The sequence below is a fragment of the Sinocyclocheilus anshuiensis genome, unplaced genomic scaffold (genome assembly GCF_001515605.1).
Source record: "Sinocyclocheilus anshuiensis isolate Anshui unplaced genomic scaffold, SAMN03320099.WGS_v1.1 scaffold4, whole genome shotgun sequence".
NCBI classification, from domain to species: domain Eukaryota; kingdom Metazoa; phylum Chordata; class Actinopteri; order Cypriniformes; family Cyprinidae; genus Sinocyclocheilus; species Sinocyclocheilus anshuiensis.
In genome coordinates, this window is record NW_015554075.1 from 1,298,062 (window position 1) to 1,316,762 (window position 18,701).

Genomic DNA, 18,701 nt, shown 5'->3' on the forward strand with positions numbered 1-18,701 from the left:
AGACAATCATTGACACCCTTCACAAGGAGGGTAAGCCACAAACATTCATTGCCAAAGAAGCTGGCTGTTCATGGAGTGCTGTATCCAAGCATGTTAACAAAGTTGAGTGGAAGGAAAGTGTGGAAGAAAAAGATGCACAACCAACCGAGAGAACCACAGCCTTATGAGGATTCTCAAGCAAAATCGATTCAAGAATTTGAGTGAACTTACTTTTCCACGACGTTCTAATTTATTGAGATGCACCTGTACATGCATACATGCGCTATTTAATGAGTCCATGTGAAGAGTGTCATTGAGTTTTACTACTGGACATGAACTGACTGATTGCATGATCTACAGATTCCACAGCTGTAAATTCTGTTATTGGGCCTCTGGTTATTATTTAAAACCGAGGACTGGGTCATACCTTAATGGATTTTACAAGGTTTGATATTTTGTTGCTTTATTGCTTATTTATATTGATTTATATTTTATATTGTGCTTTTCCCCTCTTTTTTTCCACTAATGTGACCACTATTCAATGTTGAATTATTTCCAAAGATGGGCCTCCAAGCTACTGGAGTTGTTTTGGACGTCCAGGTGGAGCTGGTCCTATTCAACAGTTGTGATTCTTAATCTAAATAAACAGTTATAAATGTGGTTGTTGTTAATTATTGCCTATACTAAATATGGAGTTGTACTTCTGCAGTTATTTCGTTTTTATTTTTTTCTGAAGTGCCCCCAAACCATTTTGTATTTGGTGTGAAAATGCCTGCACACAAAAAATAAATTCTACGATTCTGAGATTGATGCATTCCTAATTCTGTAAACAAATGAGCACAATTGGTGCTTCTCTCGCAGTTGTGATGGACAAAAGCACAAGGAGTGTGTGTTTGGCAAGTGATTTTGTGCCTCTACAGTGACTAACAGCAAAGACCGGTTTAAAACCACTTTATAATTTTACTAAACTGCCCAAGAGATGGCGCCAAAATGCTTCGTTCAGGAATGCTCCAACGGTTTATGGCGCCATCGACTGGTGAGTTAGTTCAGGGACACCTGCGCTCATTCGAGGCCAAGTTGAGAGAATTTATTACCACGTTACAATTGCAGGTACATTTTTCAGATAAACGCCGTTCGTAATATTACATTTTTGTCATGGTATAAACAAATTTTACCGCAGTCCACAAGTTGCTATCGTTCCAAGTTACAGCATGATTAACGTTAGCATGAAACGTGTTTTTCCAACTTAACGTGTGTAGGCTACATCTCTAATGTTAATGGTATCTCTAATACTAATTAGTTTTTGTAGGTGACCTCTTTTATAGTAGTGAAATGAACTGGTTTCACTGTAACAACTGTTATGTGAGAAGGAAAAAAGTTTGTCCAGCTGTGGCCATATTTTGTGAGAACTGCGTAAATATAAGTGAGTAACAGTTACGCAGTACGCTTATTTGGAGTGAATTTTATTCAATTTTCGAGGCTAGTGTGAATCAAGTAAATGTAATATCCTCCTAAAGGTCAGTGCCGAGTTTGTCATGCCAACTGTAACTACCTTCACATATCTGATCAGGTAAATCCAACCCACATTGAGAGACCAAATTATCTCCGCAACATTCACACAGAATATTGTTTTTAGAAGGCCTTGCTCCACAGGGGGGCCTGGGTGGGTCTGGCCCACCTTGAAAACTATGCTCCTACCCACCCCCCAACTTTACAGCTCTACCCTGAGGGTCCCTTTGCACACACTGGAGGTGGGCCTGGTGGTCCAAACTCGTTTGGACTGCTAACTATGATTCTGTTTATACACCGTTAACCTATGAGAGATTAAGGTCATGAAAGTTTAGTCAAAATTGAATTTTGAGAATGAGTTCAGTTGATGTGTGCTCTATGAACAACGGTTGACAACTAGTTATCAGTAAGAAATAAGTAGTCCTACATGCTAAGAATCTTTTTTGTCAACTTCCTGAATAATTTCTGTAATTAAAAATTGCAGGAAGTAGCAGTAGTGTACAGACTTTTTCTGAATTGTTTGATTAAAAAGGAGATAGAAGCAGAATGAGTTAAAACCCTGAGTGCATTACTAATATTTATATATTATTATTTGTCACTGGTTACATGCATTAATATTAATTAGAAAAATGTTTAACTTTGGTTACAAACAACATTTAAACAACCATGTGTTTACTATATATTCCTTTCATTTTTTGAAGATGAAGCCACAGGAAAAGATGTTTTTCAAAGATCCAGTGAAACTTAATCAGACTCGACTGGAACATATTGCACAGGTCATTTACTGCTTATCAAATACATTTTATTTGTCCCTATTAGTTTAGAATTGACTGCATTTGTAAGGCCAAAAAAACAAAAACAAACAAACATTTGCTGTGAATTCAGGTACATGAAAACATCATGTCAAAGTGACATCAAGCCCTAAGCTAACACAATTCTGCTATTTATAACTTAAGAAGATGCATTTGTTTCAGATCACTATTTTTCAGAAAAGGCAGAAGGAGCGAGTCATTGCATTCTTAAGAAACAGGTCTGTGGAACTGGAACGAAAGGTGAAAGAAGTCTGTGATCAGTGCTACAGGTGGTCATTTGTGGCATATATCTAATATATATTCAGTGGCACTTTAAAAATGGGACTATTTAGTTATTTGTGTTTTATTTAAGGCAAGTGTCTGAGCTGAAACAAGAGAATTAATAACTAAAGAAGCCGCTTTCTCAGAGGAGGGTGAGAGTTTCTTATTGCATGTCTCATGCTTCCCTTCTAACTTCCGTTCTCTTTGGATGTTATAATTTTTCTTTTCTCCACACAGACATCTCCTGGGAGGTTTTCAATTAATGGGTAAATACAGATAATTGTCTTTATGTGCATAGATGTGGGTCATAATGTAATGTAATATAATATAATATACATTTAAAATATATTCTTTACATATACAGAGGAACTCCAAGGATGATTCTTCCTGTAGCTGTCACATCACCAGGTAGCAAGTTTCGTAGCTTGAGACAGAAACTTCAGCTCCTAGACTGAAACACTGTATATATTGTTCTCATCACATTGTATTTCCCATTGCATTTCCAAAGTCACACCTCACTCTAGAGCTGTCAGGTAGCTTGCATTCTGTCATGTCAATTATTTTTATATAGTAGATTTGCTTTCCCCCAAATAATACTATTCAATTCTGGTTGTTGTGCAAGTTCGGGTGACACTTTGGAGAGGTTTAGACATTCCAGACTCGGCATGACAGTGAGTTAGCGTCTCTACTATATTCTAGTATAAGGTGTGTTCAGTTTACAGTTTTTCTCTATTGCTAACACATTATAACTGATTCATTTGGCCCAGTTTTCCAAACCATTCATACAGCTCTCGAAACAAAGACACGTTTCTCAAAACTTTGAACACATTTCACCTGTTTGCACACACGTTCCAATTTGCTCAGTGTTTTCTGCAAAACTCTACACAAAAACGCCATCATTTTGCACAGGTTTAACCATGTTCTCATTCAGAAAACACAAACACACAATATAATTAACTCAAGCATCAAAAAATGAACTCAAACAGCGCACATTTATCCATGTGTGAACATTAAGTAGCAAAACTGATGACACAGGTCAGAATCTCAGGATGATGTGAACAAGAGCACAGCTGATTGTGTTTTGGAAAATGAATCTTGGTAGTGGGAGACAAAGGAATTGGAGGGGAAAATAAAAACGAAGGGGATGAGGTCAAATTTCATTTGTTCCTGATGAAATACAAAGCACTATAGTTGACCATGTTCTTCTGCATGGACTGACCATGAAATACTGTAATGCAATTGGGCAGAGGATGCTGAATTAATTAATTTATTTATTTATTTACAGTAACTGACAGTATATTCCAATGTGTTTACTGTATATTCTGTTGTATGGTTTTTGAACTTTTCTTTTCTAATGCTTTTCATCTACTGTAAGATCTCTTTACGGTAGTGTAATGAAAGTAAACCTTTCTTACTGTTTAATTCTGAATTTTACTGTATCTGCATCCCTCTATTTATGTCATATACTGTAACAGACATTGACTAGCAAAAGGATTCCTATTTCCCAAAAGGAGGTTTTTGTAACAGTGTTTTGAATTGATCTCACTAGTGTTCTCTAGGCAGAAAAATAGTCTGTGCATTTGACTGGTTTGTGTATCATCTGAGGCCAAAGTTTGAGTCTGACAAAAGAGAACATGTTTTTGACTAAACTATTTGATTTTGACCTGGAAGTTTGACGTTTGCACAAGTTGGTGTATAGTTTTGAGATTGTGTTTATGGTTGTGAGAAAATGGTGAATTGTTTCATGAATTGAGTGTTAACAATCGAGAAAAACTGTAATATAGTCGGTTATCAAGTCATATGGAAATAAGAAATTGTCATGTGTTTTACGTCTAATCTGTTCTAGACACCCCCAGGGTCATCCATCTCTATGTCAAGCGTGAGTTCAGTACATGAACATGGTTTCAGTAAGTGATGTAATACTGACATTGTTAATCATATCTCTCAGATATCATTATTTGAGTTCATAAAGTAACGATAATGTCAAGGTAGACACTCTACTGTTTAGACTCATTGTATGCTTATGTTCTCTTTTTATCTTAAAGGGACACCCAGCTCAGTTAACGCTCCCACAAGGTAACGTTTTATGCATTTACCAAGACTAAACATTTTTAATGCCCTAAACTGAAAGTTTTCACACTAAGCATTTGCACTGTCCATCTTCCCTTCTCATAATTTGTAGGTCCCAACATACAACCCTAAACAATTTTCAGTTCCAGCTTCTGGCTAGGCCTACACTCCAGTCCCCAAGGCCATAACCAATAATCGTTTGTAGCCAATTCATGTCATTAGAAAGCCACTTCATCACTAATGCATCCACATCACCTAAAAGGAGTGATCTACTTCATCCATCCTTCTTATCAGTAGATACAATTATATTGACATTAATTTATTTGAAAAATGCAATTTTTAGTTTACTGATTAAAGATGGCACAAATAAAGGCTGTATGTGCCATAAATGATTTTCATTTACGTTGGTCTCAGTATCACAAGTATTTTGCTCATTTTTTGAATGAGATTATTGTTAGAATTGAAATTACACATACAAAATGTAACCCGCCTTCATTTTCCAATGGCAATGTAATTGAATTTGCAATTAAGAGAAAACCATTAAATGTGATAATCAAAAATATTTCAACATATCTAAATTTTTGTAAGCTGGGCTCAGTTACAACAAAAAATTATGTTAGAAATAAATCAGTCAAACAAATTGCATTTTTTTCCAGTTTATTATAACAGAAAACGTGAAACAGCTACATTACGCAAGGAATGGGAAAGAGGAATGTCTTGAACTCTTCAGCATCAATTTATCGTATAATTTTAATTAACAGCAGTTAATGTTAATGTTTCCTTTTTATAGGTGGAATTTATCACAAAACAGACATAATTTTTTGTTAAGCATACCAAAAGATCTGGGCTGTGTTCCTCCAAAGCATCTTGAGCCAAGTAGATCGTACTAGCTACCATTGGTGATAATGGTTCTACGATTTACTTAGGCTTACTATGCTTTTGGGAAATGCAGCCATGAACTGTCAGCACACATAACCAACACTTGTGCATCTTTGTTGATAAGTGAAATACTGATTAATTTAAACCTTATGTTAATGCTAAATATAGGGCTACTTTAAATGATGTGAAGGATTTACAATTCATGCCATATTTTCCTAATGCAAATATGGTACCAATGGTATTTACCATTTTTTTGTAAATACACCATGAGACATCTTTTGATGAGACATCTTTGACATGATTGATGTCAAGAGGTTAACTGAACAGAATGCAACAGTGAGTTAAACATAATCAGTCATGTTTTATTTCAATGCAATGTTTCGCCTCCCTGAAACACACATTTACAGACAATTAGAGACAGACAGATTTTACAAAAACCATGGCTTTTGTTGTCTTTTCACTGCAGTGGAGTAGGGATGTATTCAAATGAAATGTTTATACACAATGAAGTATCATTGATGGATCCATAAACCTCTAAGTGCGGAATGTTAAAGATAATTGGAGGGGAATATATATATGTTCTTAAATTAGTTAAACTAAAAATTTACAAAAACATACCCTCGCATTGCTAAAGTTACTGGTCCAAAAAAACTAAACTACAGTACCTAATAGATAACCAAGCCAAGGTTTCGGGAAATCTAAACAGTTTGAATATCATATCAGCTCTAAGAAGCAGCAATTAAGGCTCTAAAGGATTACTAACAAAAATACCAACAACACAAACTGGAGGAACAGCCAGTGGACAGATGACTCCCAGAGCACCACAGGAACATTACTTAGTATTTGTTAAAGACCAAAAAATACATTTTACATTTCAATACTGCCCGTTTAACAAATCATGTAGTGAGTGTATACAATTTTTTTTTTTAAACTTCACATTGCTATTGTTTTTTTGTTTTTTTACATAGAGGGCACTGCATGAAGTGATTTTATACTGTGCCTTCAAAGGGGTTTCACAGCAGATTAACAGACATGAGCACAAACCGTTTTCATTCTTATATTAATCAATCAATAACAGTGATCTCTGTGTCCAGTGTTGTACTGTCTTTAGATGCAAACCAGTCTCGGACCTGTTGATAACTCATTTTTGACTTCCGGCAGAGATTGTCAAGGTCTTTCTCTTGGAGTGGTCCGGTCTGTCGATAATACTGCTCCAGTGGACTGAGGTCTACAGAATCTGTTGCAGACTTCTGCATTTTTGGTGTGCTGTTCCCTTGTGACTTACGTTTCCTGTTGCCTTCACTTCCTAGGGTTCCAGCGGCATCGGCAGCAGCCCCTCCACTTTGTAACAATGCTATCTCAGCAAGCACTTGGTCACGTACGTCAGCATGCACCCAGCGTACATTGCCATTTTTTACAGCATAACGCGTGTCCCCAAACCACTGGATAATGTCAGCACGAGGCAAAGATGTTAGTTCCACTATCTGTGTGTATACATCACTCTTTGGCCATGGGCAGCGCTGGAAGTATTCCTTTAGGACAGCCAGTTGCTCCTTTGTTTTCCTTGGTCGTCCAGCCACTGTTAATACTGAAGAAATTGAAGTGTTATCCGAGGAGTTTAGGGAGTTGTTCAAAGCATTTGCTTTGGCAGAGCGTGTAGATTTCAATGACCTGCCTGAGTGTTTTTTAGATGGGGTGATTGATGGAGAAGAAGAGGAGGAAGTGGGTGCAACTGGCTCTGGAGGTGTCAAACAAAGTCCCTCACTTTCCTGATCGCTTCCAGCTTCATTAATCTGAATCTCACTTTCCTCTGAACATTTCTCCTCGTCCACAACTAATGCTCCTTCTTCAAATGCCTCAAGTGTGTTAGACAGGAAAAGCTGGAAAAACTGAGAATTCTTTGGCCGATTCTTTCGTGATCCTTTCACACGAACCTTTTCCTTGCCTTCATCATCAGCATGCTCTGTTGTTTGCTTTTTAGTAGTGAGAGGAAGAGGCTGAACCTCCTGAGACTGAGATGATAGACTGCAGTTGGGTTCATTTTTTTCTCCTTGAGTAGCGGAGAAGGATGTCGACAACCCTCTACCATTTCGCAGCTGGTAACGACTGTCACTAAACCATTTTCGAATCTCATTACGAGTTAGGCCTGTCTCCTCTTGTAGGCGCTGAAGCTCTGTCTCATCAGGCCAATTCTCCTGTAGAAAACTCTTACGCAAAGCAGCTAACTGGGCTTTGGACTTTTTGTAGCGCCCCTGCCGTGGCTGCTCAGATCCAACAGGAGACTCTGTAGAAGTAGGTGGAGTGGCTGCTTGAGGCGTTTCTGGGATTTCTACTGGCTGTCGGTAGTTGTACGAATCCTGGGGAGGTGGGAGAGATGAACGGAAATGTGAGAGAGCAGGAAAGAGCTTTGCTGGTTCTGTGCTTTCAATTTTATGTCTTTTACGAGGCACTTGTGGACTTTGCGCTAGATCTTCTACATGATTTTCTGTTTCCTTTAAATCCTCAATTCCATTTTTCCTCTTTGTACTGCTCTCTTTGTGTTCAGTTTCACTTGTTCGCACTGGTCTAGCCAGCTTGAGCCACGTCTCTTCAATGTCCTCCGAGGCCCAGCTAATTCCATACTTGATGCGTTGCACCATGAACCACACTTTGACTTTATCTAGGGGAAGAGCGCAGACACGGGCAAGGGTGCTGACCTCTTGAGATGTTGGATAGGGGAAGATGTTGAAGGCCTGAACAAGTTCAGGGATACCATCCAGCTCACGTGTTTGATCAGACTGGGTCCACACTAGCTTTAGTCCTTCAGATACCAAAGGAAGACATACTACAGAGTTATTATTAGTGCTAAAGCTTACTGCAGCACTGTTCTCTCTTGGTCTATGATTAGAGGGCCTCACATGTTCCTTTCCATCAGAATTGTGGTGGTATGGTGATTTTTGCTGCCGTGGACTGGTGAGGCTTCCATCTTGTCTTTTTGCTGCCACCCCTCTCGGAGAGATAGCTTTCAAGTCATGGTCACTGTGCGTCGCCATCAGAGATATTTTTCCTCTATTGCCACAGACTGTAAAAAGAACAAAAAAAATTAGTCAACTGAGAATGAACTCAGCATGGTAGTGCATGTGCAAAACCCATAATGCAATTTGTTTGCCTTTAAAACAGTTAATTTTGGTAACAATTAAAATCTTTGTTGTTTGTAAGCCAGATTTTGTGAGGGGTGAAAAGGTTGGAATGCTGGGGGGTGGTGGGCTGTTGCTGGCTGATGGGTGCTAGGATGGTGCTGTGGGGAGGGGGTTAATGGGTGGGGTTCTGGTCATTCTTAGGTTGGTCAAATTTACAATAGAATTCGTTCAGATCATTTGCAAGATGCAGTGAACTTAACCTCAGGAAATCTGACATTATCGATGCCTACCAGAGGCTCAAGGTGACTTTACGGTCAACTCTACAGTCCAGCCAATGACTTTCCTCTCTAAAGTTAAAAGAAGGACAGATGTCACCCCCTTCCCCCTGCTGTTCTTTTCCACACATTAGCCTTTTATTAAAGCCTGTCGTATACTCTACACCAGTGCACACCCAACCCCCACTATGGCGGACTTGGGCAAAAGAGAGATGGGGGCCCTGCCCCTCACAGCTCCCTTGCCCCTTTCCAGTGCTTGTAATGGTCCACTTCCCTCGTTTGCCTAACCCCGTAGAACCATATAGAAGTTCGTTTAACCTTCCAACAGATGGCCAAGAGATAGTAAGAGTCGGTCTCAGTTAAATAAAGGTAACAAAAGTTGGTGCAATTTGTCAAGCTGCTTTGTTTGCCAGTTTTGCAGTTTGCCTACCCAACACAGCACAGTCTACAGAGCAGATGTTGGCCATCCCATTACTGCGTTTGTGCTTAAAATGAAAAGGTTTAGATTTTTACTTTAAAATCTAATCATGCCATGAGTTTATTTTCAAGTTTGTCCTGAATAGGACATCTTAACTACTTATGGTCACCAATTTGTAAATCAGCAACACGGTACCTTGAGTTTTAGCTCCATGTGGCAAACTATGACTTTAATGAGGCCAAAACAAAGCTGAACTGTGAACCACAGAAACAAACTTTGCCAGTAGTCTACGTGAGCACGGTCTTAAGCAATTCTGCTTGGAAAAGCTTTGCCAATATTAGGCAATTTACCACTACACGCAATGAGCAGGCAAGTCATCTACAAAACAAGCTAGAGGTGAACTTGACAGGATAAATTCCCGACCGCCCGTGGTGACCTCATTTATCAGATGATGACTTGGAATGACTCGACTAAGCCTAAAGTCCCTTGAAATCAGTGTAGCTTTTGTTTAGCAGGGTTACCATTTGTACATTAGTGTCCAATTCACAAATATATTAACTTGTGGATATAAGTAGCCTATTTATTATTTATTTTAATATCATTTCTGAAATCATTCTTATACACTAAACAGACATACAATGCGGTTTACACTAAATAAACTTGGTTAGACTTGTTGGAAATTGCGTCAGTAGTCGATGTTTGTCCATGGCCTCTATTATAATCAGCTTATGTGGGGAACTTTTGACGCAAGTCGTAGGATGCGAGATGAGATCACTACAGTATGTGTTCATCCACCAAACCGTAAACAGGTGTAAGGGCCAACATAAACCGAACGCTTCAACAATATACAAGGGTTTATGCCATAACAGCTCTTGTACATCAGCCCTTTTGTGGCGCAGGATCCGCTCACGCTTCAGTAACACATAAACAAACTCCCGTTGTCCCACTTAACCGCACATTCCCCGTTGAACCTTGAGCAAAACAAATCCTTCAAATAATGTAACACAACGCGACGTAAGACAAAATCGCCTCTGACTCCTCGCGTGGCTTTAACGACGCAATAACAAGCTTCGAGAGCCTTAATTCCGTCTCGGCTCTGCTTTAAAAACTTTACAAACGTAAACTGTAAAGTAGTTCGCGTGAAACAACAACTCACCGCTTGAAATTCTGTCAAGGCTGTATGTAGATACACCACTCCAGCTGGTTTGTATTGTCCGTTGTCGTTTTTGTTCTGGAAATCCCGACGTGTTTTTCGCCTATCCGGTCAGACCGAGGCTACACAGAGAGGATCAGGAAACTCGGACCAGCCCCCTCTTTCTCATGCAATGACGGTGCCGTGGCCATGCAGGTCCAATCCGGGAAGGAGAGTAATGGAAGGAGGAGCACAGCTGAAACTTGGCCCCGTGAATGCACTTCCCATCTGGGATGTAATTACCATGTGAATTGTGCCACATGATAAGTTTTAGGAGTCTGCAGGTAAGGATGCATATCATTATACTTTGATCAGACATGTCAGATGTAACTTTATGAGTAACTTTATGAATGTTTGAGTTTAGGAAGAAGCAATTAATTTAATCTACAAATTAGTAAACAAGCAAAACAACAATAACTCCTTAAGGTTGACACGAGCCATTCACTTTGCATAAGGGTCCTGATCACCGTCAGGGTTTATTTTGACTATATTATCCCGCATAATACATGGCTACCCACCAAATAAATTAATATACGTGAATTATTAATTTGAGATTAATCATTCTAATGTGAGCAGAAAGAATGTCCAGGAAAACTAATCAAGCTGTGTTTGTTTTGTGCTAATGACAGACTGACTAGTCATTATCCAACTTATTACATGGCTATTTAACAATGCACATTAAAAATATTGATTTGAGTTAAAATACTTTAATTAGTGTACTTGCAGAGACATGAGAACCACTCTTTTCCCAGAAAAGTGGACAATTATGCAATGTTGCACAGGTGTTTGACCAATCGGAATGAAGGGTTCAAGAGCGATATATCAATCTATCAATAATACAACACAAAAGACTGTAGTAAAATGTCGGTATTTATTGCAATAACTCGTTTAGTAAGTATACAATCATCCATAACAGGGTTAATTAATCCCTTTCAAGTTAAAAACAGTATGTTAATATACCAGTATTTTTATAAATTTTTTCATTTTAGAAAACAGAGTTGTGACAATACTAATTCTGCTCACGAGTTGTGCATTAATTGTCTTCCAGACTCAGCTACTGTAATTTTAATCAGTGCTTTACTCATTTGTAAAAATGGACATTGCAGTAATTTTAGAAACATCCTTTTTTTTTTTTTTTTTACGAGATAAAAAAAAATAGACAATGTCTCTTCACTGAGACATATTAGATTTTTCCACTGCCAAGGCTCAGCATGGAACGAGGCACTCTGATGAATGAAGGAGTGAATACGGACAGCCAGGACACATAGGGTACCTGAGAAACGACAAACTTCAAAGAGGTGTAGTCCATGACACTGCGACCTGAAATAACAAGGAGCACATAAAAAAACCCTGTGTAGGATTTAATTTTGTAACATCTCAATCTAATCATCTAATTACGTTTATCGTAACTGGAAAACTATTGCTTCTGCATAAACATTTTCACTGTACCATCCACATCCTTGAGTCCATAGCGGCGAGCGAGGTCACAGGTCATCAACACTTGCCCGGTCATTGACGTTAGACTTTTATCTGTTTGTCACCAAGAAGCAGAAAATATGTCATCTAAAGCCTCGAGACAATTCATTTCTCACCAATTACTTTCACTGTAATTCATAACATGTTAACTTTAGTCTTTAAAAAAATCCAACCTTTGGCCAGCTCAACTATGCATCGTCCAGTAAACTCTGTCGTCTCACCCTTATTAAATATTTCTTTGAACTGAGAAAGATAGATTGTAAATATTTAGGAAGACAAGTTTTATTTTTTTCCATGAACTTAAGCAATTATGATTAAGGGCTTCGACAAATAAAAAGGCTTACTTTTGGATCAAATCCTGGAGGAGCCTCATCATGAGATGTATACTGATTAATTAACTCAGTCTGAACGGCCCCTGGCCAGAGGCTTACAGAAACCACACCTTTCTTCTTCAGCTCTACTGCCATGTCCGCTGCCATTCTGTCACACTGAAGAAAAGAACCGGATGAAAGTTGGAGCATAAATAAATACATTGAGAATAATGAAGGAATAGTCTACAAACAGAAAGAATGATTGTGGAATTCTGTGCAACTGAAATTATATACTGAAAATGACTTCAGACACAGAATCTGTAATGCTGTGTGCACGAACTCACTGCAGCTTTGCCGACCCCATAGGATACATTGAAGAGCAGGGATACCATCCAGCTCACGTGTTTGATCAGACTGGGTCCACACTAGCTTTAGTCCTTCAGATACCAAAGGAAGACATACTACAGAGTTATTATTAGTGCTAAAGCTTACTGCAGCACTGTTCTCTCTTGGTCTATGATTAGAGGGCCTCACATGTTCCTTTCCATCAGAATTGTGGTGGTATGGTGATTTTTGCTGCCGTGGACTGGTGAGGCTTCCATCTTGTCTTTTTGCTGCCACCCCTCTCGGAGAGATAGCTTTCAAGTCATGGTCACTGTGCGTCGCCATCAGAGATGTCATACCTCTATTGCCGCAGACTGTAAGAATAACAAAGAAACAGAGTCAGCTGAAAATGAATACAGCATAGTATATGGCAATACCCATAATGCATTTTTTGCCTTTTGAACAGGTAATTTTTGGTAAAAGTTAAAATCCTGTCTGTTGTTTGTAAGCTGGATTTGTGAGGGGTGAAAATGTTGGAATGCTGAGGGGTGGTGGGCTGTTGCTGGCTGATGGGTGCTAGGATGGTGCTTTGGGGAGGGGGTTAATGGGTGGGGTTCCGGTCATTCTTTGGTTGGTCAAATCTTCAGTAGAATTAATTCAGATCATTTGCAAGATGCAGCAAACATAACTTCAGAAAATCTGACATTATCGATGCCCATCCAGAGATGCAAAGTGACTTGCTTGTGAGATTTTCGAGAAAAGACGTTCATCAAACTCCCTGGAAGTCATTAAACTGGGACTTTACGGTCAACTCTACAGTCCATCCATTGACTTTCCTCTCTAAAGTTGAAAGAAGGACAGATGTCACCCCCTTCCCCCTGCTGTTCTCTTCCACACATTAACCTTTTATTAAAGCCTGTCGTATACTCTACACCAATGCACACCCAACCCCCACTATGGCGGATTTGGGCAAAAGAGAGATGGGGGCCCTGCCCTTCACAGCTCCCTTGCCCTGTTCCAGTGCACATAATGGTCCGCTTCCCCCATTTGCCTAACCCCGGAGAACCATATAGAAGTTCGTTTAACCTTCCAACAGATGGCCAAGAGATAGTAAGAGAGTCTGTCTCGATTAAATAAAGGTAACAAAAGTTGCAATTTGTCAACCTGGTTTGTTTGCTAGTTTTGCAGTTTGCTTACCCAACACAGCACAGTCTACAGAGCACATGTTGGTCATCTCAAACTTGGTCTGTGCTCAGAATTAAAAGGCTTAGATTTTTACTTTGAAATCTAATCATGACATGAGTTTATTTTTCTGTTTGTCCTGACTAGGACACCTTACTTATGGTCACCAATTTGTAAATCAGCGACATAGTACCTTTTCAGTTTTAGCTTAAGCTTTATGCAGCATCCTATGACTTTAATGAGCCCAAAACAAAGCTGAACTGTGAACCACAGAAACAAACTTTACCAAGTCTACGTGAGCAGTGTTAGGCAATCATGCTTGGAAAAGCTTTGCCAATATTAGGCAATTTACCACTACATGCAATGCGCAGGCAAGTCATCTACAAAACAAGCTGGAGGTGAACTTGACAGGATAAATTCCCGACCGCCTGTTGTGGCCTCATTTATCAGATGATGACTTGGAATGACTCGACTAAGCAAAAAGTCCCTTGAAGTTGAAGTCAGAGTAGCTTTTGTTTAGCAGGGTTACTATTTGTACATTTGTGTCAAATTTACAAATATAATCAACTTGTGAATATATATATATAATTTGTTAATGATTTATTTTAATATAATTTACTGAACATTAACGTAATTAATTCCTATAGTCTGTGAAACAGAAATACAATGCAGTTTAGACTAAATAAACTTGGTTAGACTTGTAAATTGCGTCAGTGGCCGATGTTTGTCCATGGCCTCTATTATAATCAGCTTATGTGGGGAACTTTTGACGCAAGTCGTAGGATGCGAGATGAGATCACTACAGTATGTGTTCATCCACCAAACCGTAAACAGGTGTAAGGGCCAACATAAACCGAACGCTTCAACAATATACAAGGGTTTATGCCATAACAGCTCTTGTACATCAGCCCTTTTGTGGCGCAGGATCCGCTCACGCTTCAGTAACGCACATAAACTCCCGTTGTCCCCTTTAACCATACATTCCCGTTTGAACCTTGTTCAAAACAAACGCTTCAAATAATGTTAACATGACGCGACATAAGACAAAAATCGACTGACTCCTCGCGTGGCTTTCAGGACGCAACAACAAGAGAGCCTCAATTCCGTCTCGGCTCTGCTTTAAAAACTTTACAAACGTAAACTGTAAAGTAGTTCGCGTGAAACAACAACTCACCGCTTGAAATTCTGTCAAGGCTGTATGTAGATACACCACTCCAGCTGGTTTGTATTGTCCGTTGTCGTTTTTGTTCTGGAAATCCCGACGTGTTTTTCGCCTATCCGGTCAGACCGAGGCTACACAGAGAGGATCAGGAAACTCGGACCAGCCCCCTCTTTCTCATGCAATGACGGTGCCGTGGCCATGCAGGTCCAATCCGGGAAGGAGAGTAATGGAAGGAGGAGCACAGCTGAAACTTGGCCCCGTGAATGCACTTCCCATCTGGGATGTAATTACCATGTGAATTGTGCCACATGATAAGTTTTAGGAGTCTGCAGGTAAGGATGCATATCATTATACTTTGATCAGACATGTCAGATGTAACTTTATGAGTAACTTTATGAATGTTTGAGTTTAGGAAGAAGCAATTAATTTAATCTACAAATTAGTAAACAAGCAAAACAACAATAACTCCTTAAGGTTGACACGAGCCATTCACTTTGCATAAGGGTCCTGATCACCCTGTCAGGGTTTATTTTGACTATATTATCCCGCATAATACATGGCTACCCACCAAATAAATTAATATACGTGAATTATTAATTTGAGATTAATCATTCTAATGTGAGCAGAAAGAATGTCCAGGAAAACTAATCAAGCTGTGTTTGTTTTGTGCTAATGACAGACTGACTAGTCATTATCCAACTTATTACATGGCTATTTAACAATGCACATTAAAAATATTGATTTGAGTTAAAATACTTTAATTAGTGTACTTGCAGAGACATGAGAACCACTCTTTTCCCAGAAAAGTGGACAATTATGCAATGTTGCACAGGTGTTTGACCAATCGGAATGAAGGGTTCAAGAGCGATATATCAATCTATCAATAATACAACACAAAAGACTGTAGTAAAATGTCGGTATTTATTGCAATAACTCGTTTAGTAAGTATACAATCATCCATAACAGGGTTAATTAATCCCTTTCAAGTTAAAAACAGTATGTTAATATACCAGTATTTTTATAAATTTTTTCATTTTAGAAAACAGAGTTGTGACAATACTAATTCTGCTCACGAGTTGTGCATTAATTGTCTTCCAGACTCAGCTACTGTAATTTTAATCAGTGCTTTACTCATTTGTAAAAATGGACATTGCAGTAATTTTAGAAACATCCTTTTTTTTTTTTTTTTTACGAGATAAAAAAAAATAGACAATGTCTCTTCACTGAGACATATTAGATTTTTCCACTGCCAAGGCTCAGCATGGAACGAGGCACTCTGATGAATGAAGGAGTGAATACGGACAGCCAGGACACATAGGGTACCTGAGAAACGACAAACTTCAAAGAGGTGTAGTCCATGACACTGCGACCTGAAATAACAAGGAGCACATAAAAAAACCCTGTGTAGGATTTAATTTTGTAACATCTCAATCTAATCATCTAATTACGTTTATCGTAACTGGAAAACTATTGCTTCTGCATAAACATTTTCACTGTACCATCCACATCCTTGAGTCCATAGCGGCGAGCGAGGTCACAGGTCATCAACACTTGCCCGGTCATTGACGTTAGACTTTTATCTGTTTGTCACCAAGAAGCAGAAAATATGTCATCTAAAGCCTCGAGACAATTCATTTCTCACCAATTACTTTCACTGTAATTCATAACATGTTAACTTTAGTCTTTAAAAAAATCCAACCTTTGGCCAGCTCAACTATGCATCGTCCAGTAAACTCTGTCGTCTCACCCTTATTAAATATTTCTTTGAACTGAGAAAGATAGATTGTAAATATTTAGGAAGACAAGTTTTATTTTTTTCCATGAACTTAAGCAATTATGATTAAGGGCTTCGACAAATAAAAAGGCTTACTTTTGGATCAAATCCTGGAGGAGCCTCATCATGAGATGTATACTGATTAATTAACTCAGTCTGAACGGCCCCTGGCCAGAGGCTTACAGAAACCACACCTTTCTTCTTCAGCTCTACTGCCATGTCCGCTGCCATTCTGTCACACTGAAGAAAAGAACCGGATGAAAGTTGGAGCATAAATAAATACATTGAGAATAATGAAGGAATAGTCTACAAACAGAAAGAATGATTGTGGAATTCTGTGCAACTGAAATTATATACTGAAAATGACTTCAGACACAGAATCTGTAATGCTGTGTGCACGAACTCACTGCAGCTTTGCCGACCCCATAGGATACATTGAAGAGATAGCGCAGACCACCCATGGATGATATGAACACGATCAAGCCTTTGCCCTGCGCCACCATCATCCGTGCGGCATACACTGAGCAGAAATAGTGACCTCTGTGAAAACAGTGACCATGATCTCTGAAATGGCTCCGAAAGTCCAAAGAAAATTAATTGCTATGAATATTTTCAATTTTCCAGCCTTTAATCACAGCTTTTTCAATTTAATAATTGCATTAAGTCATATAACCTCTATTTAAATCAATTTGTTTTTTTACAGGGTCAAATAAGTACGTTTAATGTGGTTAGGTACTCAAGTTGTCATGCACTACCATTCAAAAGTTTGATTTAAGAAATTGAAATATTTAAACAATAAAAAAAAGATAAGAAAAAATAATACTTTTATTCATATATATACATTTTAAAATATATTAAAACAAAATGTTTTATTTCAAATTGTAATAATATTTCACAATATTACTGTTCTATTTTCTCAAATAAATGCAGCCTTGGTGAGCATAAGAGATGTCTTTAAAAACAACCCCCAAATGGCCTGTCTCTTAGATGTGACAAGAAGTCTTCAAATTCATTCAAAATTATTTATGTGTACATCTCTGCATAATATTTGTCACTTGGAGTCATCTCCAGATTTGTACTGTACTGTACCTGAGTCCATTGTTGTTGATTGTGTCCCAAACATCTGGATCCACCTCCCAGAACTTCTTGTTCATGTTGTCAAAAATAGCCTAACACACAGACATAAACACAACAATAGTAAAACAGTTATTTTATGAAACTTTCAAAAGCAAAAATAATTCAAATTCAGAAAAACTGCATATTTGTTCCATAGTTAGCTGTGACTGACCTGTACACCCGCATAGGCATTATTGACCAATAAGTCAAGTCTGCCATTTTGCTCATGTTGAACACGTTCAAACAGCTCCTTGATTTCATCCTCTTTAGATGAGTCACAGACCACTGGAAGACAAAGGCCACCTCTCTCTGTCACCTGTTATCATGAAAATAAAAGAAGCATGAAATCAATATCACCTTCCCCAAGTTGAGGGCTATTATTGATACAATCAGGAGATAGTTTCCACACCTCAGCTGCTGTCTGCTTCAGAGTTTTCTCCTGTCGACCAGTGATGTACACTGTAGCGCCAGCCTCAGATAACTGTAGGGCAATACCTCTTCCAATTCCTCTGGAAGCACCAGTCACCACACAGATACATCCTGATAGTGCCATCTGACAAACACACACAAACATAAATTGATGCCAGTAATAACAATGTCTGATCTTTAGAATTAGATCATTGAATTAGCTTACACTCAGTTTAAATGATTTGTTTAAAAATCTACCCAAGCGGTTCTTGAGTCAACAACTCACTGAAAATGGCCAGATGCGAGTCCTGTCCCAAAAGGGGCACTTAACATACACTTGCAGTATTGCAATATGCTGTTTTGGTTAAAAACAGCAATATATGCAAACATATTATTGGAACGTTTTAGTAATATACCAAGGAAGTCAGAGAAAT

General features: G+C 38.6%; 3 protein-coding genes across 7 annotated transcripts in view; 1 reads left to right on the forward strand and 2 right to left on the reverse strand.

The window, feature by feature from the left end:
• Positions 1–637, forward strand: part of zp3f.1 (zona pellucida glycoprotein 3f, tandem duplicate 1) — a 2,854-nt gene extending 2,217 nt beyond the window's left edge. For 3 of the 4 annotated variants that reach the window (XM_016460983.1, XM_016460982.1, XM_016460984.1), the window contains exon 9: positions 541–637. In XM_016460983.1, the coding sequence (XP_016316469.1) occupies positions 541–608 (68 nt within the window). In that variant the 3' untranslated portion in view covers positions 609–637. Of the gene's footprint in view, positions 1–339; positions 425–540 lie in introns of all 4 variants that reach the window. The other variant, XM_016460985.1, reaches the window with a different exon arrangement.
• A 5,820-nt stretch (positions 638–6,457) lies between these two features.
• homeza (homeobox and leucine zipper encoding a) lies at positions 6,458–8,563 on the reverse strand. Its single transcript, XM_016461054.1, has one exon. The coding sequence runs from the start codon at positions 8,540–8,542 to the stop codon at positions 6,575–6,577; it is 1,968 nt and encodes a 655-aa protein (XP_016316540.1). The 5' UTR covers positions 8,543–8,563; the 3' UTR covers positions 6,458–6,574.
• Positions 8,564–16,142: 7,579 nt separating this feature from the next.
• On the reverse strand, positions 16,143–18,415 carry dhrs1 (dehydrogenase/reductase (SDR family) member 1). 2 transcript variants are annotated; one of them, XM_016460991.1, is made up of 8 exons: positions 18,269–18,415; positions 18,032–18,175; positions 17,833–17,912; positions 17,151–17,283; positions 16,840–16,983; positions 16,669–16,738; positions 16,469–16,549; positions 16,143–16,339 (listed from the first exon to the last, which is right to left on the reverse strand). In XM_016460991.1, the coding sequence occupies exons 1-8, from the start codon at positions 18,410–18,412 to the stop codon at positions 16,203–16,205; spliced, it is 933 nt and encodes a 310-aa protein (XP_016316477.1). In that variant the 5' UTR covers positions 18,413–18,415; the 3' UTR covers positions 16,143–16,202. The 2 variants fall into 2 exon arrangements, with proteins under 2 accessions (XP_016316477.1, XP_016316476.1); XM_016460990.1 differs by having other exon boundaries at positions 17,151–17,307.
• Positions 18,416–18,701: the final 286 nt, after the last annotated feature.